A 26,477-nucleotide genomic window follows, 5' to 3' on the forward strand; every position below is an offset into this window, starting at 1 on the left:
AGTTATGCGTCTCCAGCTGCAGCGAGGGGCTTCGGAATGGTTGGATGCAAAAACAACTGTTTTTGGATGTGATGCAGCTCAGCAGCTCGAGCTAATGGCGTTCAAACATTCACCATCCACAATCTAAATTTGAAAAAGTATATTAAGGTAAACTGAATGTTTTCTACAGTTATATTTTTTGAATATTACATGTTCAATTGTATATTTTAGGTGTTTTCAATTAATTTTGTAATATTAATTGATAAAATTAAATTTTTCTGAATAATTTAATATAGTGTAAAAAGCTTAAAAATCCCTTTTAGACATTAAACAACAAGTTAGCTGAGCTGCGCTACATTACGTGCTTAACGTGCGTCCACAAATAGAGTTTACCTTTCTGAAAGTCTTGGTGGTGAAAGAAATGCCTCATAATGTTCGCTGTGTTTATTGTCCGCTGATTTTATCACATAGTTTGCGCTGAGTTTTGTTCTCCTTCTCTTTACAGCACTGCACATGCGCCAAACAGCATTCTTTTTTGTATGATTTTATGTTTTTAATTATATTTCCTTAAGTTTTTATTGGGAACATTAAAAAATCAGCTTGGATGTTAAAAAAACAAGTAAAGAGCAGTTAAAGCATAGCAATGGCAAGTTAAAAAAAAATAATTATGAACTGTAAAACTATAAAACGGTTTATAGTGACCTATAAGTATTAAAAGTAACTGTAACTTTTCCTCAAAGTATATTTTAAATTAAGTACTTTTTTACTTTTACTCAAGTAGATTTTTAGATGGGTACTTTTACTTTTACTTGAGCAGAATTTTAGCAAAGTAAAGATAATTTTACTCAATTACAATTTTTCAGTACTTTTTCCACCTCTGGTTATAACTAAAAAAAACATTTATGGCAGCTGTACAGAAAGGAATTTTCTGCCAAATGTAGAAGGACGTCATATAACTATCATTACTGCTGGAATCTATAACAATTGTATGTAGGCTACTGTATTGTGGGAATATTTAGATTCAGAGTAGTTTATGTAAATAAATGTTTTTTGGTCCCTTAATAGTATTTAATTCTAGCTGTTGCCAATATATGTAAAAAAAAATCAATATACCTATCTCTTGTTAGAAATTATTTTACTTTGATTGTGATTCAAAGCTGCGCATATAAGACTAAATCTATGATTTCTTTAATTATTTCAGAATTTTGAGTCTGGCTACCAACTTTTTATATTTTAAAAAACATCTGACAGAAGCTGTTGACAAAAACACCTGTCCCTTCCACCTTTAAAACAATAATCATCTTAAGAAGCATGGTCCTTATCTTACATTAAAAAAGCCAACCACCAATCTTTACAACAAAAGTAATAATACAGACAAGGGGATTTTGTCTACATGTCTACATAACATAACCACACTGTCATCACCACCCACCAGTTGCAGAAGTAGCTTCAACAGCAGCAGTAGCTGTGGTGGCTGCAGCCCCGCTCTCTGCAGAGTCAGCTGGTGGACTCGCAAATGCGCCTGAATCCCCAACAGGGATCAACAGTCGAGATGACGGATCAAACCAGAGAGTAGTGAAAGAGAGGCAAGAGAAAAGAAGAAACAGACACTTAGAGGAATAAAAAGATAAGAGCAGAAGAAGATTAAACATAACTGGCATGCAATCTGATAAGTGGACAGAACTGTTTTAAGGACACAAATTCTGGATCTGTCAGTAAAAAGTATCACCAGAAGCTCCATAAAGAGTTAGATCTCTAGGTCTATGCTGTTAAATCTTTAAAAAAGATAGATTTGTCGCTCCTGACTTGCAGCTGTTTGAACATGCTAAAAATTCCATGTTAAACTAGAGAAGCTTCCCTTCTACAATCTACACTCCATCTGTACAGTCCTTTTATACTTTCTGCCCAAGGCATTGGTAGTCACACACAGATCTAGCAGATGTAGTCAGACAAAGGAAAAGTTATACTAAACGATTTAATAAAGGCACTGGATTCTAATATTCATTATTTTTTCAATAATCATTCACTGAAGTACTAAAACTTACTTAACGTTTAAATAAACCCACAATGCTAAATCTGCATGCCTGTTTTTTTAGTACAACTGACTTTCAGTAACAATTCTGGTGTTATTATGCATTTATGAGAGTTATTGTCAAACATTCACTTTTAAGCATTCTTCTGTCATTCACTATACTTTAACAGCCTGTATTTGATTCAGGATCTATAAGCAAAGCAATAATGGAATATTGAAATTTGAGATAAATGACAATAAGTGAGGTACATATAGTGCAAAAATACAGGAATGCAGTTAAAGAGGAGAAGATGAAGTGAAAGATGAAAGTTTATGAGGAATGGGAGAAGGGTCGAACCATCAGGAATTGTGTAAACTGAGCAAGTTTATAAGGGAAGAGTTCTCCAGTTTTCTTTTCTCCAAAAAGTTCACAAACCAATTCTTAAACTAAATGCATGTAATTGGCAGTTTCACAACTGGGTTAAGACCAGAGTATGTTTTTTAAGAAGATGAATTAGGTTGATGTTATTGGTATAAAAAAAAAGAATCCCAGTTAAATAAGAGCCTATATCTCAGGACATGCTGGGATCTTGCCTCATTCTTTTCAGAATTCAGAATGATGAACCTCCCCTTGAGACAATAGGTGCATGAACATGCTGAATACATCTGTGAATCCAAGTCACAGATGGAGCACGTGCTTTTCTGTTTTTCTTCTCAGTTTAGCCATTTCTGTGAAGGAAACCTCTCTACTGACCTCCAAGGAGATCCGCTGAGCCGGAGGTGGAGCCGGCAGCGGTAGTGGGAGGAGCTAAAGAGATGGCTGCCTCACCGGTTGTGGCGCTAGGTGCGGCTGTCGCAGGACAGGTGGAGTCTACAGCGGGAGAGGGGTCGGGAAGGAGAGTCTCCGTGGTGAGGGAACCGAATTCTACATAAGCCATGACCCCGAAACAGAAGCATACATTGACAGACAACAGAACACAAAGGCAAAACAGAGGACAGGAGCACATTTAAGGGAGAAAGAAGAGAGAGAGATTCGATCTAAGACAAGATTAGAAAGAAATGTTAAAGGAAATCTACTGGCTTGATTTATAATGCAGTCTCTCAGCTTTGCATCCAGCAACATTATCAACCCTTAGAAGTCACAGTTTTTGCCAAAAATAACAAAAGTTTGCAATTAGCTAATTAGCCATTGCAATTACATTTTAATTTATTATAATGAGCATCATCCAATTTTTTATGTACAATATTGTCAATCATCCTTTACCTTCTTGTTAACAATTGTTTTTTGTTAACAATTGTTTACCTAATTGTTAACAATTCAAAAAAGAAAAGAAAAATGAAAAGGTGCCAAAGAATACATTTATTGAGTATTTATTCCATGCTGCATAACTTGTATGTGATCTTGGTTGGTGTAAAAAAAAAAAAAAAAACATTAAAAACGATGTTATTTTGCTTGTGATTATTTTAGTTTTGTTTCAAATCTCACCGTTAAAATCCAGTGGTTTAAGTTTAACTGATGTATTTCAATTTGTTTTGGAGGTTAGCATCAGACATTGGAGTGAAGAAATTATAACAGCACACTGGCTAGTGTAAGCTTAGAATGGATCCTTGCTTGCTTGTGATCCTTGTGTCTGAGCTCATTTATTGACACTGTTATACAAAAAGCTGCAGTGACAAGGTCACTGCTCTCTAGTATCAAAAACACTATATTATCAGCTTATACTGTACAGAGACAAGAAGCCTGGGTAGGAACTGTAGTTATAATCAGTAAGAAGCGACAGGCACAGGACAAACTTAACCAAGCAGAAGCAAGGCAACAACTCAGAATCTTATAGGCTCTGCAGCAGCTAGCAGAACTGGGCTTGGGAGCAGTGCAGGACCACACTATGATAAGATGTGGGAAAAGACTTGCACTGCTTGATCTAGGAAGAGCCTTGCACAAATAGAGGGCTTAGACTATTTGAAACCATGCAGTCCACAAGATCACCTGGTCTGAACTTAGAGAAATCAAAAAGAGTGTGACTCAAGTTCCTGATGCATATGGTGTACAACATATTTCCAAGCCCATTCAACCTACTCTGCCCACTGTGCCAAAAATATGTTCTTTGGAACATATTTTGAGCTGCTGCCAGAAGGCCTTAGGAGAGGGAAGAAACCGGAGGCACCATGTTAGTTAGTTAGTTAATCATGAGTGTGTTTTCGGCGGAATGTGAAATAAACCATTTAGTGTGCCAGTTGTCACTGCTGCGCTCTGACTTTGGCACATTTACGTGTCTCAGCAGAGGATACTGACCTGCTCATTCATGCTGTGAAATTCTGTTTATTGTTGATGTAAAAGCTGAATTTGCACGCTGCAGCACATCAGTGTGTGTGTGTGTGTGTGTGTTTAGTGAGTGGGGGTATACACACACTGAGCGCATGTAATGCTCATGGTGCTTCTGCATGCCTAAAATAGGATTGGCTGTCTGACTGTTGTCTGTTTTAGGGTTTAAATCAGTCAGTGGTGCACCTGTATCTCCTGCCACCAAGATAGAAACACACCAGATATTTACCTGAACACACCTCACTTCCAGACCACCACACCTATTAGTGTAGATATATTCCTAAACACTAGTTTAATGGTGCAGATGCAAGACGTAAAAATAGACTGCTGAGAGGGTGTAAATTTGCTACGGGCCTTGTATCGCACCTTGCACAAGGTTTATAAATGCAGTACCATTTTTATTACTTAACTATGTCAAAGAAAAACTATTTTGTTGTATTCTTTGGCATCTTTAAGCCAGTTGATGTTACTCAATTAGTTCAGACATCTAAGGGTTAAGTATCAGCAATGCTACAGTGACCTAGTACAAAACATTTACAACTTGCAACATAACAATTGTTAAAAAATATCTGAAATTGAGGAATCTTCCAGTGTAGATGTGGCAAGCATCCTGCACAAAGACCTACAGAACTCTGCCACTGTAAACTTGCAAAAATATCCCTTACCTGATCCCAGCAAATCTGCAGCAGCACAGTATAAGAGAAGGAAACGAGAAACAAACAAAACATATTTACAAAGCAAGTAGCAATTGCTTAAGTATACATTACATTTAGGGGATTTATCAGACACCCTTATCCACAGCGACTTAAAAAAGTGCTTCATTGATACTTCAAAATATCTATTGATTGTTTGTAGATACTAGAATCCAAACAAAAAATCAACTTTGATAATGCTTAGGACACCTAGAAGAAGAGTGTTTGTTTATAAACTTTTTAAAAAGATGAAGCTTCAGTCCGCGTTTGCAGACTGCGACTCTGCTGTTCTGTCACCCAGTGGATGTTTGTTCCACCACCTTGGTGCAGTACAGAGAAGAATCGAGATGTTTGTCATCTGTGGGACTTGAGTGATGGTGGGTCAAGCAGAGCCATACTGAAAGCTCAAAGCTTTGACCATTGCCATCATGTATGAAAAAGCTGGACCATTTTTTTTCTTTTTAGGCCAGCGTCAGTGTTTTAAATCTGATGCGGGCTGCAACAGAAGATTTGTTGTGCTACCAAACATTTTGAATCACACATAAAGGATATGCTTAGGCATTTAGTACTCAGACACACCTTCTAATTAGTTTATTACATTACTTTAATGTGCACCCATTACTAACACAGGGGTTTAATTTTCCTAGAAATGTGTAGTCAAGAGAATGTAATGCTCTGGAGCAGCAAGAGGGGTATAAAGCTCTCCCCGTCAAAATTAATCTGGCTTATAGCATCCATGGATGAACACAGGAGCTCTTACCTCCCCAGGATGTAGGAGCAGCTGATGCACCTGCAGATGGCCCTGAAGAGGACAGTGGGTCCAAGTCCAACAAAGAACTAGAAAGGAAAAAGGATTTTGATATTAAATGATCTCTTCACACAAACTCTGTTCATGTCTTTGTGTAAGATGTGTAAAACATCATATGGCCTCTATTCTTCTAGATATGGTACTGTGATAATTCTTATATTTACTATGACATAGTGGTCACTCACTCAGTGGCAGCCTCAGCGGGTGCAGCTGCAGTTGCAGCCTCAGTGGGGGGCGGCTCCAGAGTGGGAACAGCTCCTCCGGATTTGGCAGGAGTGGAAGTTGGAGACACATTGTTGGTGGGCGATCCCTGTGGCACAATACAAAAAAAAACAGGGTGTGAGTTTATGCCTGTGTTTATCTGAATGTGAACAGTGTGTAGTGTAAGTGCATATAATGCAATTGAAAGACAGTTTACCTTTGTTGGAGATCTAAAATATGAAAAAAGAAAGAATATTCATTTAGACAATGGGTTTTATAACCAGTTAAAAATAAGTAAACAAAAAAAAGAAACTCACCCCTCTCTGACAATTCAAATGACACACAGAGAAAAAAACATGAAAAGGATTTTTTTTGCGGTTATAAGTTCATCTATGCATTGTCTATAAAAATGAAAAAGCTCTTGAGTCTTACTTACCCTTTCTTTCCTTCTAGACTGTTCATGTGTGTTTCTAGAGACTCCAGAATACTGCTGGGGGCCTAATAAGCAGCACATGAACAAAATAAGTGATCATCAACACCAAGCAGAATACCCCCAAAATCGCATTTCCACAATTTCTGACAAGAGCACGCCTTAATTTCAAGCATTTTTTAAAAACGAATTGATACAATTAACAAGGCAACTAATGACTGTTAAAGACACTTAACATTAGTTTAACACACCATCACACAGCAAACTTATGCAGAGGCCCAGAACCAAAGCTGAATCCCAGCTCATTGCTTCTTCCATTCAGCTGCCACATTCGTTTTAGTAATCATCAGAAATCAATCAGAAATCTTGCTAAGAATATTAGTTACTTACTTGTTCCTAACAAGTTAGATACTTGTTAGATCTGTATAGCTGTATTAGTTATTTTTTTCAGCAATTACCAATTACAAAAACCTGTTCTTTTATCAACTACCTAGCATAGACCACTGCAGTTGTGCAACTGTCTGTAGTACTCAGTATGCTCATATTTGTGTCTAAGCTGAATTTTTCAATTGCCAGAATGAATGGCCTTTTCAAATTCTATCGCATTTTGTGGTACTGCTAATGCTAATGTGCAAACGTTATAGGACACGGAACAGCAGCACACTACGCTAACAGAGTAGCAGTTGTCGAGCTTTAGTCATATGTTTTAGATTAATGTTAATCAGAGATTAGTATAAAGGTATTGAAAGAGATGTAAACTACAGTCTGGTTATGTTGAGCAGTGTAGTCTATGCTACTTTCAGAACTTGTAAAAAGCAGATAAGAAGAGAAAGTGGTTCTTAGTCCTGGCTCTGGAGAAGCGATTTCCCACAGGTTTTATTGTTTATATAGTCAATGATTTATTCCAATTACAGCACACCTGATCCAACTAATAATCCGAGTGAGGTGAGCTTGGTGTGTTACAGCAGGAAAACACTAAAGCAAGCAGCACAGTGTTACTCCAGAACCAAGCTTTAGAACCATAGAGCTAGCTAGATAGGTGAAGAGCCTAAAATGCTTAATGTGTACCAGCTTAACATGGCTTTTCTTCCCACTGAAACCTATTATAAAGAAAAAAGCTAACATAGCTTAATGTACTAAAACAATGTAACACCAAACATTTATTTCACTGCATAATAAAATTCATCAGAATCTTTACAAGATAAACAAAAGCCTGCACTATAACTCATACTACTGCTGTAAATTCAAATAAACACTATCGTGACAAATTGTTTTATTTAAGCTGGTCTAAATGTTCAAAGTATCTGAATAAAAATAGACTGGTTGAGTAGCTCTTGACCAGCACAGCACGTCGGTCTTGCTGGTCTGTCAGAACAACCAGGGTGTTTGGCCAGTGTGATCAGTGCTCATACCAGTATAATAGCCCACAGAACAAGCATCTGTTTCACTAATTAAACACGTTAATACCACTCATTTCAGCTACACTGGTAACGCCTGGTCCTGGACTAACTCCATGCTTTATGCTATGCTTTAGTGTTTACCTGCTATAATATACCCATCTCGCCTCAGTGATGGCAGTTAGTTCAATAGTTGGATCAGATATAATTCTGTAATATGCTGTAAAATGAAAATATACGACCAGAGCTTCACAGCTGTTTTAGTATCAATGCTAAAATTAAGCATGTAAATAATTAAGCACAGTATGCTGTTTGATTTTAGCATTATATTTATTACAACTCTTAAACGATTTCATAATTAAGAGGATCCAGCGTTGTTCAGGAGAGGTTCTGAACATATGTATTTAACACAAAATGTGATAAAGGTAATTTTTTTTTTTAAAAGCCCATTCATTCCAGCCATTCAGAAATTTAGTGGAACATGAAATATGGGCATAAACAATGGCGCTGTCACTAAAGTTAGGGTGACAGACAGAGCAATACTACTGTCTCTGTTTAATTTCTGTACTAAAGCTCAGGTAGGGTTTGGTGGAGAAAAAAAAAAAAAAAAGCAATTCACTGGGATGCAGCCTGGGCGACTCTGCTGTCAACATGGTTACCGGGCCCTCTTCCCGGCAGTTGTTAAAGGGGCAGTCCTCATTGTCTGAGTCTGCCAGATCAGTCACAACCCCAGGATGAAGACACTAAGGACACCCATCATTAAGAGAGAAGACCCAGTAAGACTTACTGCTACTTTTACCTAGTCCTACAAAGGGTTTCAAAAATACAATCTACTATGGAATACTACACTCACTACAGAAAAAAAATATATATATTTCAGTTTGTAATGACAGATGTTAATGTATAAAACAAGGTGATATTAATATTATGGTAGACTGGTGTATGTGTGTAATTTACAAAAAGAAGGGTGAAATTAAATCACTCTGTGTTGGATTAAACTGGTAACATTAGGAAACAAAGTCCAGAGGTTTACTTCTATGCTATGGTGATAAGACCTTACACCGCTATAAGAACCAGAACCAGCATTGTTCAGATTCTTCGGTACCGAAATCAGGAACCGAAGAATACTAGGTTCTTCAGCGCAAACTGTAGGGGCATGTCTGATTGCTACGCCAATTGCAAAACAAATTGATTTTAACAGATTAACTTTTTCAACATTTGTATATAAAAGAATTCATGTGAACAATATCATTTATGACTTACATAAGATATGTCAGGAATGTCATTTTTGTCCACTCCAACTTGCTGGAAAAAAGAATATTTAAACACAATAAAAAAGAAAATCATCAGATCAGTCATATTTGAACCCCAAGCATGACATTGATACTATTTTAAAATGTGCATTTTACACTGATTGGTGAATATCAATACATCTGTATACTTCAGCTCCAACCCTCATCAAGCTCACAAACTGTATTTGAAGGTTAACTCTTTAGGATGGTTGATGAAGAACAGAGCATTGATAAATAATTTTTCAAACCTCTGCAATTTTCATAAACTCTGAAATCTTCGTCACTCGGGTTAAGAACCGCTTGTAGATCTCAAGAGATTCCTTGCAGTCAGACTTCTTCATTTTAAAATATTTCTCTGCAAAAACACAGATCACAGCATTCTATAGATCACTGATGGCACTTTGAAAGAAGCATCCTATTAATAGTAAAACATGCCTTTTAGCAGTAAAGAAGTTTCTGAACAATGTCTCTTGCCTAATAAGTTGATAATTCCATCATTGTAGGATGCAAATAGCTTGATTAAATCCTTGAAGAGAAGCATGAAAGCTCCATTAATAATGCCATTGTTCAAGTCTTTGGGATGAACCTGCAATAAAAAGAAAACTCTGTGAACACTGCGAAATTAATGTAATACATTAGTGTACCTAGACAATTAAATGACATAACACAATTAAATAAATTAAATATACATCTTTTTGACAATACTGACACCATACATCCTTTCTTTCTTTTTCTGTTTGAGTGGGAATAAATGGTGTAATAAATGGATTATTTTATTCTAGGCAGTACTAATACATTATAGTAATTAATGTGCTCATTTAGGAAATTAAATCCCAACACAGTGTGGAAGGTATGTTATATAAATTCATGTAATATCCACAATAGAGATCTGCATCAATCTCCACTGGGTTTTCTAGAATGGGTTAGTGCCATTCATATCTACAGCAATGTGCCTGCACTTACAATTCAATTTTTCAAGTTATTAATACATACATCAAATTCCAAAAGGGTGTCCACTTGAGTCTGCAGAGCAGGCATAGCCTTGAGCAGTTTATCAGGAGCCATGGTCCTCATCACTCCATCAGCACTAAACACATACACATTTACAAAGGAAGAAAATATAAAGTGCGCTATAAGCAAACAAATATAATACAATGGATTCTATAATACAATTGCTGTAATTTAATATATATTTAGGTTTATCATTATACAGTACATACGTACACCCAGGTGTACAGTAATAAAATGTGTTCAGGCAAACCTCAAGCATGAGATAATACCTGCAGTGTCACAGCCATAGTATCACCTCTGTATATCTGTATCACCTATGTATGTTTAAAATATGTGAACATAAGTAAGCAAACAATCTTGTTTTGGAGCACAAAACTATTCCAAAACTACTTAAACAAATTGAGATTTGTTACTGCAATAAGATCCAGGGTCATATATATATATCAGAACGCAGTGCCAAGCTGCTAAATGTAAGTACTAGTGTTTTGAAAAGATTGAGTTACCCTTTCTTGACTCGAGTAAAGTCGAATGCCATTGCACGGTAAGCGTACGCCTTCTCATTCAGGTAACGTGCATATCGTCTGATGAATGTGGACATGTCATAGCCTTGTTATCCAGAAAGAAGAAGAATAAAGATTAAAATAGTTCAGGTGTTCCATATACCTTTATTACAATCTGACACACGCATGAACACTTACCATGGCTTCCAGTTTTGTCAATAAAATTGCTCAGGTTGAATAGGGATGTCCTGGAAGCCAAATACTGGATAAACCTCTGCAATGATTACAAGAAGACAATAAGCTTATATAAAGCTTAAAAAGTGCATTATTATATGTCTGCTACTGTTTTGTATATCAAGTGATGTATTGTAGAAAACAATTAAGGAGAGCACACAATTCTGACAGTATTAAACAAAAAAATTGCTAATAATGCTAAAACACCATTCTTTCTTGGCTGCTAACCTCGTTGCCATGGATGCACATGTGGTGGGTGGTGACAAGGGCTTTGAAGACAACCACCCAGCTGGCATTCATAGCTCTTTCGAACAAAGTATCAGCCAATTGTGGGATGTTCACGTTGGTCTCATTGGTAGCAGAGATCAGATCTGTAAAAGACACAAACCAGCAAAGTTTATTTCACTCAAATTACTGTGACAAACATAAATTAACATACCTTATTTTATGGTTGTTTTAATAATCAATTTTGTCTGACTTCTTTATGCCTTAAAATCTATTTCATTAAGTATAGGTTTCTCAAACTGAATGTACATACCTTATAATTATTAACTATTTATATTTTATTTATAAAGGTAACTCCATAGAGAATCACTTCAGATAATGCCTTCGCTGCCCCTATACAAATAGATATTTTTTTATTTTGTTAAAACTAGGCCTCACAATTGCTGCTTTATCAATTAGTTGAGTTGGGTGGTTGAGGGGGTTCTGCATCGCGGCAGGCAGTCTCTACTTGCACTCACAACATTTTGTCCTTTAGAGCTGTGAAATTGACTGTGGGAGGAGGCAGGTAGGTGTTCTCTGCTGCAGTGATGTTAGCCAATCAGAGGCGATATGTTTGCATGTATGAATATTCATGAGCAAGAAACAAAAACTGTCTTTCTTCAGAGACCTTTTAATCAGTGATCTAAAGTGAGGCTGAATAGAAACACCTGAGCACTTTTTATTTCACAAAAAACAGCTCACATGGCATTCATTTATACTAGAGACCACAACTAGACATTTTAAAATGAATGAAAAAACAACAGAATAAGACCTTTAAGATTTTTTAAATTATTTTAAATAAAGCTATTTTATGTTTTATTTCCTAATATCATTGATAATTCTGGGACAATATATAATCCAAACAAATATATCTATCATGACAGTTAAAACTTCGACAAAAGCTAATGTGCATTTTCTGATTCCCTGAAGAAAGCAATTTGTGGGTCAAATTTGATTTGACCGACAAAATCTGTGGTGCAGATCTGAATGGATATGCCAATTATTTGGAAGTTCACTTGCTCATTGATTGCAAATTGAGATTTTCATATTTTATAAATAACTAATATTGGAATATGGCTAATGTCTCTTTGTCAGTGTTTACCAATACAAAACCACACAAGAACTCTTCCTAAGAGGATTAAAAAGGTGAGGAACAGCACATCTGATCAGAGGTCAGTTCTTAAATATAGCTGTGCACCCAGCATTCTAGAGGGTGCCCCTGAACTGCTATAGTTTAGACTGAACCAAAGGCAGGAATAGCTCAGATTACCACAACACAAGCAATACTGCCTGTGTTTGTGTGGCACCTCAAAGGTGTGTTCAATACACACTTAGGCTTACTGGAGATCAAGTATAATGAAGTGTTTACTCTTGGGCTGGGTGATCTGTATTGTTTAACAATAAAATAAAAATATTTTGTGAATTAGGCCAGTTTTGGATTAAATGCCATTTTAATAGGGGTGTGACGAGATCTCGCGAGATTAAAATGTGCAATATTTCTTGTCAAGCTTAAACCTGTCTCACGGGAAAAAACAGTTTAGTGTGGACTTTTTAAGAGGGATCTGGCAACACAGTAGCGGGCATAGAGTGACCAACAAGACACAAACCATATGTAAATACTGTAAGTAAATCCTACACGTGAGTGTTTCATAGGCAGTTGTACTAATCCCTTAACTCTGTACTGTATTAAAAAACATGTTCTGTCTCTGTTTGCACTTCAAGCATAGTCTTAATATGACTGGTTATGGTTATGCATAGTTAAATTACAAGAGATTTACGAGAAAAAAAAACACAAACTATATGCTTAATATGACTGGTTGTGGTTTGCACTTATTGTTTGCACTATATATCCTAGGGGTGTATTAGGGGATGGGTAATAATATCACATTACAAGATTATCATTGAAATATCTATGAATACAAATTAACTTTATCAATATTTATGTCATTTTAAGATTAAATTAAAACATATAAATGACCAGATTATTGTTGTTTATTGCTCTTTAAACATAGATAATATTTATGAATTTTAGGCTATATTAAAACAATATTTTTTAATTAAAAAAAAATTCTACAGTGAAGTTATAACTGTAAAAATATTTTCTTATTAAAAAATATTGTCTTAATATAGCTCATCTCTTCCAGATACACTTTGTGTTAGCTCTCCTCAAGTCTTCCTTGAGTGGTCAGTTTCTTGCCACAGATGATGTTTTCTGGTGACAAACTTTTCTCAGGCCAGGAGCAACACTAACGTGTGTATAAATTCCAGTACCAGAAAATAACTGAGAAAATTACACCAGCACAATACACACTACCATGTTTCTACCATGGCAACAAGGCCAGACTAGCAGACTAGCCAGACTAGCAGAATTGTTCTGGCTGGGAACCTAAACTGAATTCTAAGATAATCTGCATAAATGTATGTTTAGAATGTGTGTATGTATAGTTAAATCAATACAATGTACTATCCATTCATTAATACCCAGCTAAAATTACATCAAATGTTGCAGATCTTTTGATACACACATTCCATGGTGTACACATTGATTTGATTACAACATATTTGAAATACTTGGATATGTGAAGTTTTAAAACTTTTGACAGGCTAAAATCACAAGTTTTACAATATTGTGCATATATGCAAGTACTAAACAGTCAAAATTAATACATTTCAGTGTTGTCTTTCCTCTACCTTAAAGGTGTCAGGAATAAGTTAGGTGCACTAAACTAGACACTCCAGCCAATAAGGTTCTCTATGTTTGGGCAGGTAGACTGCGCTTGTCATTAGGATCTGGACCCTAGCTATTAGCTAGGCAACATGAAACTGCTTTAGACAGTTTGCGCAAATGGGGGTAGCTATAGGTTTGTAGCAAAAGTACAGTAGGTGACAAAAAAAAGTAAAGTGATAGTTCCTTTTGATAATCCATTACAGTAAAAACCTTTTGCTTGCACAACTGAAATGTTTGGATGGCAGACCGTCTGTCTCCCTACTAGGGCTGGCCCAAATAGCGATTTTTCAGCTCCAGATATTCGGCACTGATTGGGAGCGAATATTTGAATATTAGTTTTTAAAAGACGGATTAAAAACGGATTAAATAAAAAAAAAAAAAGAAAAATCACGGCCCCCTTAATTCACCACAAAATTTTCCACAGACCCCCGGCCTGAAAAAAATGATTTCCCACCCTTTTCTCGGCCAGGTCGGGCTCAAGAAAATCTGTGATAGGCTGTTTTTTTTTGTTTGTTTACACTCTTAGGCTTTTGTAATGCTGCAGTTCAATATTCCGATTTTATATTTTGAAATTCGTTAGATTTTATTTCTTTTAGCATTTTGAGCTTAGATTAGTTGGTTATTTTCCAATTTCATATTTATTTTTTCTGTTTATTCTGTTCTATGGGTTTTTTACTTTGCGTTTTTTGTAGTTTGCGATTTTATATTTTGGAATTCGTTAGATTATATTTCTTATAGCATTTTAAGCTTATTTTAGTTGTTTATTTTTTCAATGTTATATCTATTTTTCTGTTATTATTAAATGTTATTAGCTTATTAGCTTCTAGCTTGTTGCTAGATTATTTGTCATTTAGCATACAGAACTTTGAATTGTATTGTCCTGTAGGACATCGCACGCGGTTTATATGCTAACACTGTTGTCTGACTGAGGAGCTACTAGACTTTCTGTCAAATGCAGCCCGAAGGCAGGAAAAAATCCAGAGATTGAGATTGAGCCCGTTTTGAAGCCACTAATTTAGTAGAGCATTAAACTACAAATCTGGTATGTACCTGCTATACTTCTTCATCTCTGCCCCCAAACCTGTCCAATATCTTGCTTGACAGACGGGCCAAATTCCCCGCGAGCATGCGAGGTGCCCAGCGCACCGATTAATTCATGTGTTGAGCTTTAAACAGGCAGATGAGCTGTAACTGGTGAAACATCACAAAAATCAGTGTGCTTTGTTACATTAAAACACAGACATTTTTTTTCAACGAACCTGACATGGCCCAAAGAAAGCGGTGGACATTCTCGGCAGGCCCGAGTTCATGCATCGGGTCAGTCAGGCTGGCGTTCAGGCAGATAATCTAAACTCTAGTATGCAGAACTCTTTCTGATACCAGCACTCGGTTCAGCAGAACAAAATTTGAAAAAGCGCATAGCTTTGCTTACTTATTGTAATATTAAGTTATTGTTCTACTCTTCTGCTGAGTTTTTCATTTTTGATCTTTTGAAATTCGTTAGATTACACTTTATTGGGCTTTTGGCTAGTTATTAGTTTGTTATTATTAGTTTTTATTCATTTTCCATTATTTTAAAGGCAGGCCCTTATTTGCCTCATGGAATAATACTTTGACTTTTATTTCTCCAGAAGAGACTTGAGACTTGACTCGGACTTAGCGCGAGGTGGAGCTAAGAAAAGGAAAAAAACATTATACGAATACCAAAATTAAAAACCGATTACCTACTCAACGAGCGAATATCCGAATACCTGAATATTCGGGTTCAGACCTACTCCCTACCAACTGCATAACCCCAGCCTTTTGCACACATGCGCATTACACAGGCTTGTGTGTTAGGACTTGCAGTACTAATGACAGAAATTCAGCAAGAAGGATATACAGAATTAGGATCTAAGATCTGTAGGTATTTGCTATGGTAAAAAGGTTAGCTTTTCATGGTATTCCATATATTTGCTCGGGTACTGTAAGTGGTTGTTAGATAGTTCCTCTTGTATCCTACATAGTTGCTTAGTGTACAGCTACATGTGTGCTACAGTATTGCTAAGTGACTGTTTAAGTATTTAATGCAGTAGTTAGGTTGTTGCTTAGTGGCTGCTACAGTGTTGCAAGGTGGTTGATATGGTGCTATCATAGGTGGTTTCTGAGGTGCCTCGGGGGCTACAAGTGTTTGCTGTGGTACCCCATACTGATGGTCGGGTGCGATAAGTGTATTTGCCTCATTTTTACATTTGATGGTTGCTAAAATGTCCAGTGCTTGCAGAAACCCTGCATTACAATAAAATACATACAAACATACATCACACAGTCAGACTGCTGTTCAATTCTATTGCCCTATAAGTGTGCTCATGTGAGTCCAAATAGTAATACTGTGGCGGATTACAGTATTATTTACGACACCGCTGCTGTGTGACCAGATTATGTGATTAGTGTGAGTAGAGGCAGTGTGGTAATACACACACACACACACACACACGGTCATCTGCTCAACCATGTTACTGTGAACACATGGCTACAATGTTTCATCCCGTCAGCAACACTGGCGTTTGTATAAACTGATATGCTATACGTTCACCTTGTTCAAATGATAATAAGGCATTAAACACACTGAAATACAACCCAGATGATAATTTCCTCTAAAACTGAGGAATTATTATTTCATTATCTGAAGAAATGTCACACATATACACTTTGAATTATAGTCAGCATCTCATTTAGGTCTCATCATTCTTTACCAGAAAACATCTAATGAAACTATGTTGTAGTCTAATTTACATGCAGGTCAATGCATGCATACTATCACTGTTAATCTTCAAAATAGATAGGACAAGTAAAAAATCTTAATGTCCAATGTCATCCTGTATCATTCATTATTTAATGGACAGGTGCCTGACTTTTTATTTTTTTGTACTGTAGTGCAAAGCATGGCACAGCAGAATGTCCTGCAGAAAATTGCTTAGTCAAGGTGTTAGTCATTGGGGGTTTATTTGATTGTGTCACGTCTTGGCCTCGTCTCGTGTCTCTGTGTGCATTCCCCACGTGACCTGTGCTCCCCTGTGTCTCCCGTCTCAGTACTTTTCCACATGTGTTTCTAATTTGTAGCTCCGCCCCTCGTTACCTGTTTCCCCAGGTGTTCATTGTTTCATGTTTAGTATAAATAGTACTTGTTAGTCTACGTTTGCTGTCGGTCTTTGCACCTTCCCCCGTTGTTTGTCTTGCCACGTTCGCTATAGTTATTTCCACGTTCTCTAGTTCTTCGTTTTGTATTTATCTCCGTTTATTCCCTGTATATTTCTAGTTTGTTTTCTTGTTTGGTTATCGGTCACGTTATTTCTAGTCACGTTTAGTTCCTGTTTGTTTCTTTGTTTATGTTGTATATATTTACGTATTTATCCCTTGTATATATTTCCTCGCCCTGTTTTGTTATTATCTGTTTCACGTTTTTTCCCTGTTTGTTTATGCACCTATTTATATCCGTTATTCCCCTGTTTGTTTATTTGTTTCTTTGTTATTTAATAAAGTCTGGTCTTACCCGCATTTACGTCCGCCTCCCGTCTGGTTCCCGCGTTACAGAAAAACCGACCTTAATTATGGACGTAGCGGGAAGATTTCTGCCGAGGTCCGGGCCGGCCATCCGCCGCCCCTCTGTCGGGATCCCGGCGCAGGAGAATCCGAGGCCTCGAGGCCGGAGAGGGCCTCGGTCTAGGCGCTCTAAGGGATCCCGAATTCCGGAGGATTTTCTTGGGGGGGGCATAACCGTTGGGGCTATGGGCCTAGCCTCGAACCGCGGGGGAGGCGAGGTGGTCAGAGACGCTGGCGATGAGGACTTTTGGAACTATGTAGCTGCCGCGTCTAGTTCGGAGGACGAAGATTACCCTCCGACGCGAGCCCGCTTGCCGCTTCCTCCGGGGTCAGTTCTGCACCCGGCATTCCGATGTCCACTCGATCTCGTGGAGGAGGCCACCCTCGCCCCGAACCGATCTCCAGCAGTGCCGGTCCTCAAGACGCCGTCTTCTGTCCGCCCGCCTCCCATGGCGCGCTCCGTTTCAGCGGCTCCTCAGCTAGCTTCAGCGGCTAACCTGCTAGCTTTTCCTGCGGCTGCTGCTCCAGCCTTCTATTCGGCGGCGCGGCTAACTCCGTTAGCATCCCCTGCTACCAAGACGCTCTCCTCTTCGTCTGCTCCAGCGCTCTCCTCTCCGGCTGTAACGGCGCTCACCTCTCCGAGGGCTGCAGATCCATCTTCCACGGCGGCCACACAGCCGCGCTCCGACACATCCCCTGCGCTGGACTCTACCGGCGGCTCCGCGCTTCCTACTCCAGACTCGTCCGGCAAATCAGCTGATCCAGTCCGGGTTTTCGAGTCACTCGCGGCAGCAGCAGCTGCTCTCCGCTCCAAGGTTTCCATGGTTACGGCGCTACACTCTCCTGCTCGCGCCACCCCGGAGTCTGCATACACTGCGGTGAGTTCAGCTCAAGTCTCTGTGCTTTCTTCAGCAGCCCTCATCTCCACGCAATCTCCTTCAGCCCAAGTCTCCAAGTCTGCTCCTGTGTCTGTGCCAGCGGTGCCTACCGTTCCTGTGTCTGTGCCAGCGGTGCCTACCGTTCCTGTGTCTGTGCCAGCAGTGCCCACCGCTCCTGTGTCTGTGCCAGCGGTGCCCACCGCTCCTGTGTCTGTGCCAGCGGTGCCCACCGCCAATGTTCCTGTGCCAGCGGTGCCCACCGCTCCAGTGTCTGTGCCAGCGGTGCCCACCGCCTATGTTCCTGTGCCAGCGGTGCCCACCGCCAATGTTCCTGTGCCAGCGGTGCCCACCGCCAAGGTTCCTATGCCAGCGGTGCCCACCGCCTATGTTCCTGTGCCAGTGGTGCCTATTGCTCCAGCTCCGACGCCAGCCGCACCCGCCGCCGCGCCTGCCCAAGCTGCATCCGCCGCCGCGCCTGCCCAAGCTGCACCCGCCGCCGCGCCTGCCCAAGCTGCACCCGCCGCCGCGCCTGCCCAAGCTGCACCCGCCGCCGCGCCTGCCCAAGCTGCACCCGCCGCCGCGCCTGCCCAAGCTGCACCCGCCGCCGCGCCTGCCCAAGCTGCACCCGCTGCCGCGCCTGTCCAAGCTGCACCTGTCACCACACCCACGCCAGTTCCAGCTCCTAGGACTATGTTTGGCCCTAGGCCCCGTCTACCCAGGTCTGCCCCAAGGGCCCCGGACCTCAGCCCTAGAACTGTGCCCAGGCTGGCCCCACGGACCACACCACAGACTTTAGCCAGTCCTGGGCATCCCCAAGTTTATTTTGTACCCCTGTCGCTCCCTGTTCTGGTTCCTGTGTCAGTCTGTGTTCCTGTTCCTGTCTTGTCTGGTTTCTGTGTACCTGTAACCGTGTTCGTGTCTGTCCCGGTTAATGTTTTTGTCCCTGTTCCCTTGTCCAGTCCAGTCCAGTCACCAGTCATGCCCCATGTCCAGTCTCCGATCCCTGTCCAGTTCCCCGTCCAGTCTCCTGTCTTGTCCAGTGTACAGTCTAATGTCCAGTCTCCGTTCATGTCCAAGGTCCAGTCTCCTTTCTTTGTCCAGTCTCCTGTCCGGTCATTAGTTCAGTCTCCTGTTCTGCCCCATGTTAAGTCCCCGGTCTCGTCTCTTGTGTTTCCCGGCCTCTCCCCGCCGCCGGCCCCTGGGGTTCGTTTTTACGCGCCTCGGGAGCTGCGCGTTTAGGGAGGGGCTTCTGTCACGTCTTGGCCTCGTCTCGTGTCTCTGTGTGCATTCCCCACGTGACCTGTGCTCCCCTGTGTCTCCCGTCTCAGTACTTTTCCACATGTGTTTCTAATTTGTAGCTCCGCCCCTCGTTACCTGTTTCCCCAGGTGTTCATTGTTTCATGTTTAGTATAAATAGTACTTGTTAGTCTACGTTTGCTGTCGGTCTTTGCACCTTCCCCCGTTGTTTGTCTTGCCACGTTCGCTATAGTTATTTCCACGTTCTCTAGTTCTTCGTTTTGTATTTATCTCCGTTTATTCCCTGTATATTTCTAGTTTGTTTTCTTGTTTGGTTATCGGTCACGTTATTTCTAGTCACGTTTAGTTCCTGTTTGTTTCTTTGTTTATGTTGTATATATTTACGTATTTATCCCTTGTATATATTTCCTCGCCCTGTTTTGTTATTATCTGTTTCACGTTTTTTCCCTGTTTGTTTATGCACCTATTTATATCCGTTATTCCCCTGTTTGTTTATTTGTTTCTTTGTTGTTTAATAAAGTCTGGTCTTACCCGCATTTACGTCCGCCTCCCGTCTGGTTCCCGCGTTACAGATTGGTGTTTAGGCAGCTGCCTTATCTACATACTGCTGTGGTACATCCTGCACAGTAAATCTAACATATCCAAGATCTAAAAAGTAAAGTAAAATAACTAAAACTCAAAACTAGTTATTCACAGAAGTCAGTCACCTAAAACAACTAAAAGCTTTAAAATGTTTGGATGTCAGATGCACAAATTCAACAGAGGTGCATTACAACTAATATTTCCTCTTCTACATCGTGGTGTATTATAAAACAGTAAATGAAACAATCAAGTACAGCTGCCTATGGGTTAAGTCTGAGCTTTGGACACATTACCCTTTTGCTAACCTGTTCAAAAATAGTTTGTAGTTTTGAAAGTATACTTTAAATATTAGCAGAGATGGGCAAGGTGCTTAAACAGGAATATTTTAAAATATTTCTTAAATATAAAAAATATATAATGTAAAATCCAAAATGGTCATTTTGAATTACCAATAGATGTATATGGTTAAATGCATGTGCATTACTAAAAAGTAGAAAAAAAAAAAATGCCCCATATCATAGAAAGACTAAATTGTTCTTTTAATAAGATCAACACTTACTAAGATCAATATCTCCCTGAAAGCCATAGTTGAGCAGCATTCTATAAACTGTTCACTTATCAATACCAAAGCCCTGCCATCTGGTCAGTAGCCTTTGACCCTTTCCCCACAGGTCCAGTTTCCATGGAAACAGTCTATTTAGAGGCCATCATTTAAAAGACAGCTGACAAGGAAAATAGTAGTTCCTAATCATTCATGCCAGCTCATGTTTAAAATTTAACTGCACCTTAAAAACCGCTTTTATAGGGTTCTTCACAGTTCTGTAATGCTGGACACTTAACTGGTCATATGCTCATAAAGCCCACCCAGATATTTCTTTCCATTTATTTCAAATAAGCTACAGTTTGTTTACCCTGGGTGTTGTAATCTACGCTCAGTAACGACCGAGAGTCAGTTGAGCAGTGAAATAAAAACTAACCATGTAACCTCGAAATGGTGTATAATAACAAATATAACTTGAAGCAATAGTGACTGTCGTCCTGAGCAGACACACCAACACACAAGTATCAACGCCTACAACAGCATTGTTTAGAAAACGTTCACAAGTGGTAGGGGTCCTAATGAGTGAGCTGCGTAGTTGGCCATGTAAATTGGGGAGAAAATGGAAAAGAAAAATAGAAATTAAATTACAGAATACTGTCTTGATATTGCAAAACAACATACAGGGGTATAAAAAAAGTTTAATAATGATAATTTCATTTACATTTACATTTAAGGTATTTAGCAGATGCCCTTATTCAGAGCGACTTACAACAGTGCTTTATTGTTTACTTAAAAAAAAAAAAAAATATATATATATATATATATATATATATATATATATATATATATATAAAGCACATTTGGACTAAAGCCAGCTTCATTTTGAAATAGGGTGCTGTGGACTGATGAAACTAAAATTTAGTTATTAGGAGGGCAGTATGCATGGCAGAGAAAGAACATAGCATTCCAAGACAAACACTTGCTGCCCACAGTATAATTTGGTTGATGTTCATCATGCTGTGGGGCTGTGTGATCAGTGCAGATACTGGGAATCTTGTTAAAGTTGAGGGTTGCATGGATTCCACTCAATATCAGCAGATTCTTGAGAACAATGTTCAAGAATCAGTGAGAAAGTTGAAGTTGTGTCGGGGCTGGATACTTCAATAAGACAACGACCCTAAACACTGCACAACATCTACTAAAGCATTCATGTACAGTAGAGGAACAAGTACAATGTTCTGGCATGATCATCTCAGTTTCCAGACCTGAACATTACTGAAAATCTGTGGTGTGATTTAAAGTGGGCTGTTTATGCCAGAAACCATCAAACCTAACTGAACTGAAGATGTTTTGTAAAGAAGAACGGCCCAAAAAACCAGAAGCCAGACCCTCAATAAAAGCTATAGGAAGCTGGACTTGTTTACACATAATATCTTGTTTATTTCCCAACACAAAAAGACAAACTGGACAAGTTTATTGGCACATTTAACCTAATATTTGTCAGCAATATCTGTAATCTTTTGGAAACGATAACTGAAATGAAACCTTATCATGTTTTGGGTTTGTAACTCACACACACACACTTACACACACGCACACTCAAACACGCACATATGCAATTCAAATATGTAGACTTATCTCTCTGTCCCAGTATTAGCACCCTCATCTTTAGCTGTGTGAATAATGCATGCATGCTTTGGCTGATCAATTTATAATTCAGCAGGCCTTGTCCTCCAGGACAGAGTGCTCAATAGCCACTACAGCACAGAAGACACTACTTTTCTTCCCTATGGTAATAGAAACACATTTAGATATTTTAGCTACATATTAACAGATGACAACTGAGACATAATAATATGTTTTTACTTTAAATAGTATCTACTGAATTTGGCTATTACTGTGATATTAGGCAACATCTAGATTAGGTTTTATTGTTTTTCCTGCTAACAGAAATATGCAAACCAACCAAAACAGAGACAATATGTACTGCATACTTAAGGAACCCACAGTTATTTTTTTATTAAAACACTATTAAAACATAATTTTTATCACAAAATAAAAATGTACTAAATGGCCATATAAATTATTTCTATTTAAATCTTTTCTTAATAACTATACTAATATCGCTCATAAAAATGCATTTTTAAATGCTGTGTTTGGGAGGAAAACAGGAATAATAGTGTACTGTGGTTTAGGACACTTTTATTTTATTATAATATAATATCTTAGGGCAGTTGTGAAGCTTTTTAGAATATTGTAATTGTGCTGGGTTACTGAATTTAACTTATTTTTTTGCTTTATTGGAGGAAATAGATGCTGGTGCAGCTGCATATATTGTTTTTTCCATATTTCAACTTGGAAAGAGGAAATGCTGTTTGTGTGGGCACGTGTGTAAGTAAGAGCCCTCAGCACAGAGATGGTGTGTTAAAAGTTTGGATAAAAAATTAGTGAATAAAAGTAGTGAATGACTTAATAGTTTGCTGGATAAGCCTCTGTGCTAACCGCCCATGCCTATAAACAACACAACAGCTCTAGCAGCCACAGACACAAAAGACTAACTTGGGTGACATAAAGAACTTGTCACTCAAGTCTATAGTGAACTATAGTACATTTTCGTTACAATGGTAATCCCCAGATTTTCCACCTGATTCCATGGTTCCAACTGGCATTTTCCAATAATAATACTCACTCTGCAAGGTTTTCCCAGGACTGTCCCTGCCAGACTGAAATACTTTCTTGGCCTGCCAAGTTGCCAGATCATGTGACATCAGATCATGTGATGTTCTTTAGAGCATTGCATTCTCTCTGTCTCACTCTCTTTTGCTCACATTCTCTCACTCGCTCCAGCTCATTCTGGGAACATGGGACTGAAAATATATAATTTAGATTTTGATGATAAAGTTGTAAACAAGAGTCGTCTGTTGGTTTTTGCAGCAATGTGCACTAGGTATCAGATGTTGGTATTGGAGCCGTGTACGAGTACGAGATCTAGTACACGAGCATGGTATTCATGCATCTCTCTTCAGGACAATACTATTGTGTGGACTGCAATTTTTTAAGTAGTTATTAATGAGGAGACTTGGGGGGTGATGAGATCTTGTGCCACACGAGAATAAAACAACACAATCAGGGCTGTCGCGATAACCGCAGTATAGCAATATCGCTCTATTGACAAGATTATCGCAGCGTGTGGGAAATACCGCGATTATACGTTTTCCCCCAAAGAGGGCCTAATTATATAATAAATTATCTACATTTATAACCTAAAGCTTATTATTACTGTATTGTTATCGTTTAATAATACAGTGTTTAGATTTTGTGAGGCGTCGCTACCCGCAGCCTCGCCTCTATTGCGTTTCGGCTTCTGGACCACCTGCCGCGTGATGCCGCGTCGGGAGAGCGCACGATGCCATGTCGTGAGAGCGCGCATTGATCCGCGGAGGTCTTCAGTTTCTTTACTTTAGTTATTGGGATCAAAGGAACATAAGTAAAATCAGTTCCAGTCAAGAAAAAACGAAATAAACCTTTTACATGAGCAGGAGGACTGTCTCTGTGTTATCAAATATGAAGCATGATATGTGTGTAAACCTGGAGTTTTGTTTGTTGACTTAGGTCCAATTGTACACTGTAAAAAATTATAAATAATGTTTATAATGGAATCAGGCCAGTTCTAAAAATGGCTCATATGAGACCTGCTTTAAATCTGTAACACTGTATTAAATTGTAATTGCTGGCCTAAAATAAAAATAAAATGTTTTTTTATATTGCAATTTTGATTAATCCCATAATTTATTCCAATATTTTAAATGTGTTTTTGATGTGACCAAATGTAACTGTAAGATGTAGGACAAATTATATCATCATATTACACTAAAAACTATCATCCTTTTTATAGAATTAATTTGTAAGCCTAATATAAATTAACGGGAGAGTTAAAAGGGTGTTGTTGAATGTAATTTCTTTAAAACCAGTTACAAAGGGGGTGCCGAAGGCTAGGCTGTACCGGTAGCTAGACTGTAACTGTAACACTAGAACACTAGAGCAAGTTAAAAATGTAAATAACTGATAATAATCCCAGCAGCCCTGTAACAGATCATAAGCTTCTTAAATTGGCCACCCAGTTAGCCTTTTTTTCCTATTTAATATTAGAATTTTAATCTGGAAGTAGGCTTTTTTTTTACAGTGCTCTGGCGTACCTTCAAAGTCACTTTCTTCTCCAGGCAAATTCTCATTTGAGATTGCGGTGTGCTCTTCATTACGAAGGGTGCTGAGATCAGAGGGGCAGTATCATTTTAGCAGGTGTAAATATCAGGTTTTCACATTTGAACTTGATTATCTTTCCAGATTTTACGATTAAGCTTAACATAAGTTTAACATGTTCTCCTAATAATGATCATTATGCCTAAAAGGCGTCCACTCCTATGAGTTATTTAAGTCTGCAATACCCGTCTTTCTTTCGTTATATATAACTAAACTAGTAATGTCTAACAAGAGTCTTTAATTGGCTTTATATCTTGCTGTGTTCTGAGTGAAATCTAAATCTAAAGCATTATTTACACACAAAAAATAACGGACAGCGCGAGAGTAATCTCTAGCACCCACTTGTTTACCAGACGCGCATGCACGCGAAGGGGAGTCGGATTCTGCCCCAGAGTCAAAATTCAGCACACCTGTTATTTTAATTATTATTTAAATACATTTAATTAAAAGATTCTCGTGCTTTTCATCCAAGCCGTCCACTCAGCTCAGAGTGCCAATTTAAATGCGCGATTCATGCTAATATCCAGCTGCCCCAAATATGTTGTTGTCCTGAGGAGCCCTATAGATTAGGCTTTAAGTTTATTTGGGTGAGTAAAGCACGTGTAAAGCTTGTTAGCCCATAAACAAAAAAAATATTATATTAGCCGCAAAAAGCACGTAAAAAAATATTTATAAAAAACATTCACATAGTTCTAACATGAAGGCATATCGCGCCATACCGCATATTGCAGTGTTGAGCCACCATATATAACCGCAGGGCACTGCACACGCACACACACACACACACAGACAGACAGTTTTATCTGTATTTACTGACTTTACCCTGTAGTTCCGTGTTCCAATAATCACGTGGTCCACGGGCCTTGTGTTCCACCCACACATTACCACCTTCATGGTTTAAACTGCTGAGCAAAGCGAAATTGCTGACATAGGAAAATTATAGGTTGCTAGGTTTATATAGAACCCTCAGTAGAGATGGCCAGAGATGGGGGAATTGTGATAGTAGTTCTAAGATCTGAAGAGACTAATGTGAGATCATATAGGAGAGAATCTGATGGGTTTATGGTAAAACCAGCTGCAGTATTTGCATGTTGATCTGTATTTTACTGCGTATGATAAATCATTACAATGACATCTATTACAAGATGCTAACTTACAAAATATAAAAGTTATTTTCAATCATATTGAATGTGGTCATCACTGTTTTGAATAGTGAGTGACTGGGAAGGACGTGCAGCTTCATCTGACCATGCAGTCCCTACAGTGAGCCTTGCACAGAGATGCTGTAATCCTTAATTTGCAAATATAATCTGTTTGCCTGGCAGGATTTTTTTAAGATATGTCAATGATGCTAATTCCCGATTGCATATTCTGACTGAAAATCATTTGATTCCAATACATAGCAGATTAATATTTCCATCTCTGTGGGTATTTGAGTTTTAAAACATTGGGATGGGTGGGTTTAGTATAGGGAGTCTGACACAAAGCTGTGGGCACAGTTTAAACT

The 26,477-nt window shown here is 38.7% G+C and overlaps 2 protein-coding genes across 3 annotated transcripts in view; both read right to left on the reverse strand.

The window, feature by feature from the left end:
• ada2b (adenosine deaminase 2b) overlaps window positions 1–26,477 on the reverse strand; it is a 210,196-nt gene that overhangs the window by 45,538 nt on the left and 138,181 nt on the right. The gene's annotated exons all lie outside the window — the stretch shown is intronic.
• LOC103031542 (clathrin coat assembly protein AP180) overlaps window positions 1–26,477 on the reverse strand; it is a 45,392-nt gene that overhangs the window by 16,256 nt on the left and 2,659 nt on the right. The window contains exons 2-16 of one of the 2 annotated variants that reach the window (XM_022671532.2): window positions 11,107–11,249; window positions 10,843–10,918; window positions 10,648–10,750; window positions 10,127–10,220; window positions 9,608–9,719; window positions 9,382–9,488; window positions 9,105–9,146; window positions 6,451–6,512; window positions 6,332–6,337; window positions 6,232–6,244; window positions 5,999–6,123; window positions 5,766–5,842; window positions 4,979–4,993; window positions 2,745–2,915; window positions 1,412–1,501 (exon numbers count right to left, since the gene is read on the reverse strand). In XM_022671532.2, coding sequence (XP_022527253.1) covers window positions 1,412–1,501; window positions 2,745–2,915; window positions 4,979–4,993; window positions 5,766–5,842; window positions 5,999–6,123; window positions 6,232–6,244; window positions 6,332–6,337; window positions 6,451–6,512; window positions 9,105–9,146; window positions 9,382–9,488; window positions 9,608–9,719; window positions 10,127–10,220; window positions 10,648–10,750; window positions 10,843–10,918; window positions 11,107–11,249 — 1,236 coding nt within the window. Of the gene's footprint in view, window positions 1–1,411; window positions 1,502–2,744; window positions 2,916–4,978; window positions 4,994–5,765; window positions 5,843–5,998; window positions 6,124–6,231; window positions 6,245–6,331; window positions 6,338–6,383; window positions 6,513–9,104; window positions 9,147–9,381; window positions 9,489–9,607; window positions 9,720–10,126; window positions 10,221–10,647; window positions 10,751–10,842; window positions 10,919–11,106; window positions 11,250–26,477 lie in introns of those variants that run through there. The other variant, XM_049474202.1, reaches the window with a different exon arrangement.

Source organism: Astyanax mexicanus, chromosome 2 (genome assembly GCF_023375975.1).
Source record: "Astyanax mexicanus isolate ESR-SI-001 chromosome 2, AstMex3_surface, whole genome shotgun sequence".
Lineage (NCBI taxonomy): Eukaryota > Metazoa > Chordata > Actinopteri > Characiformes > Acestrorhamphidae > Astyanax > Astyanax mexicanus.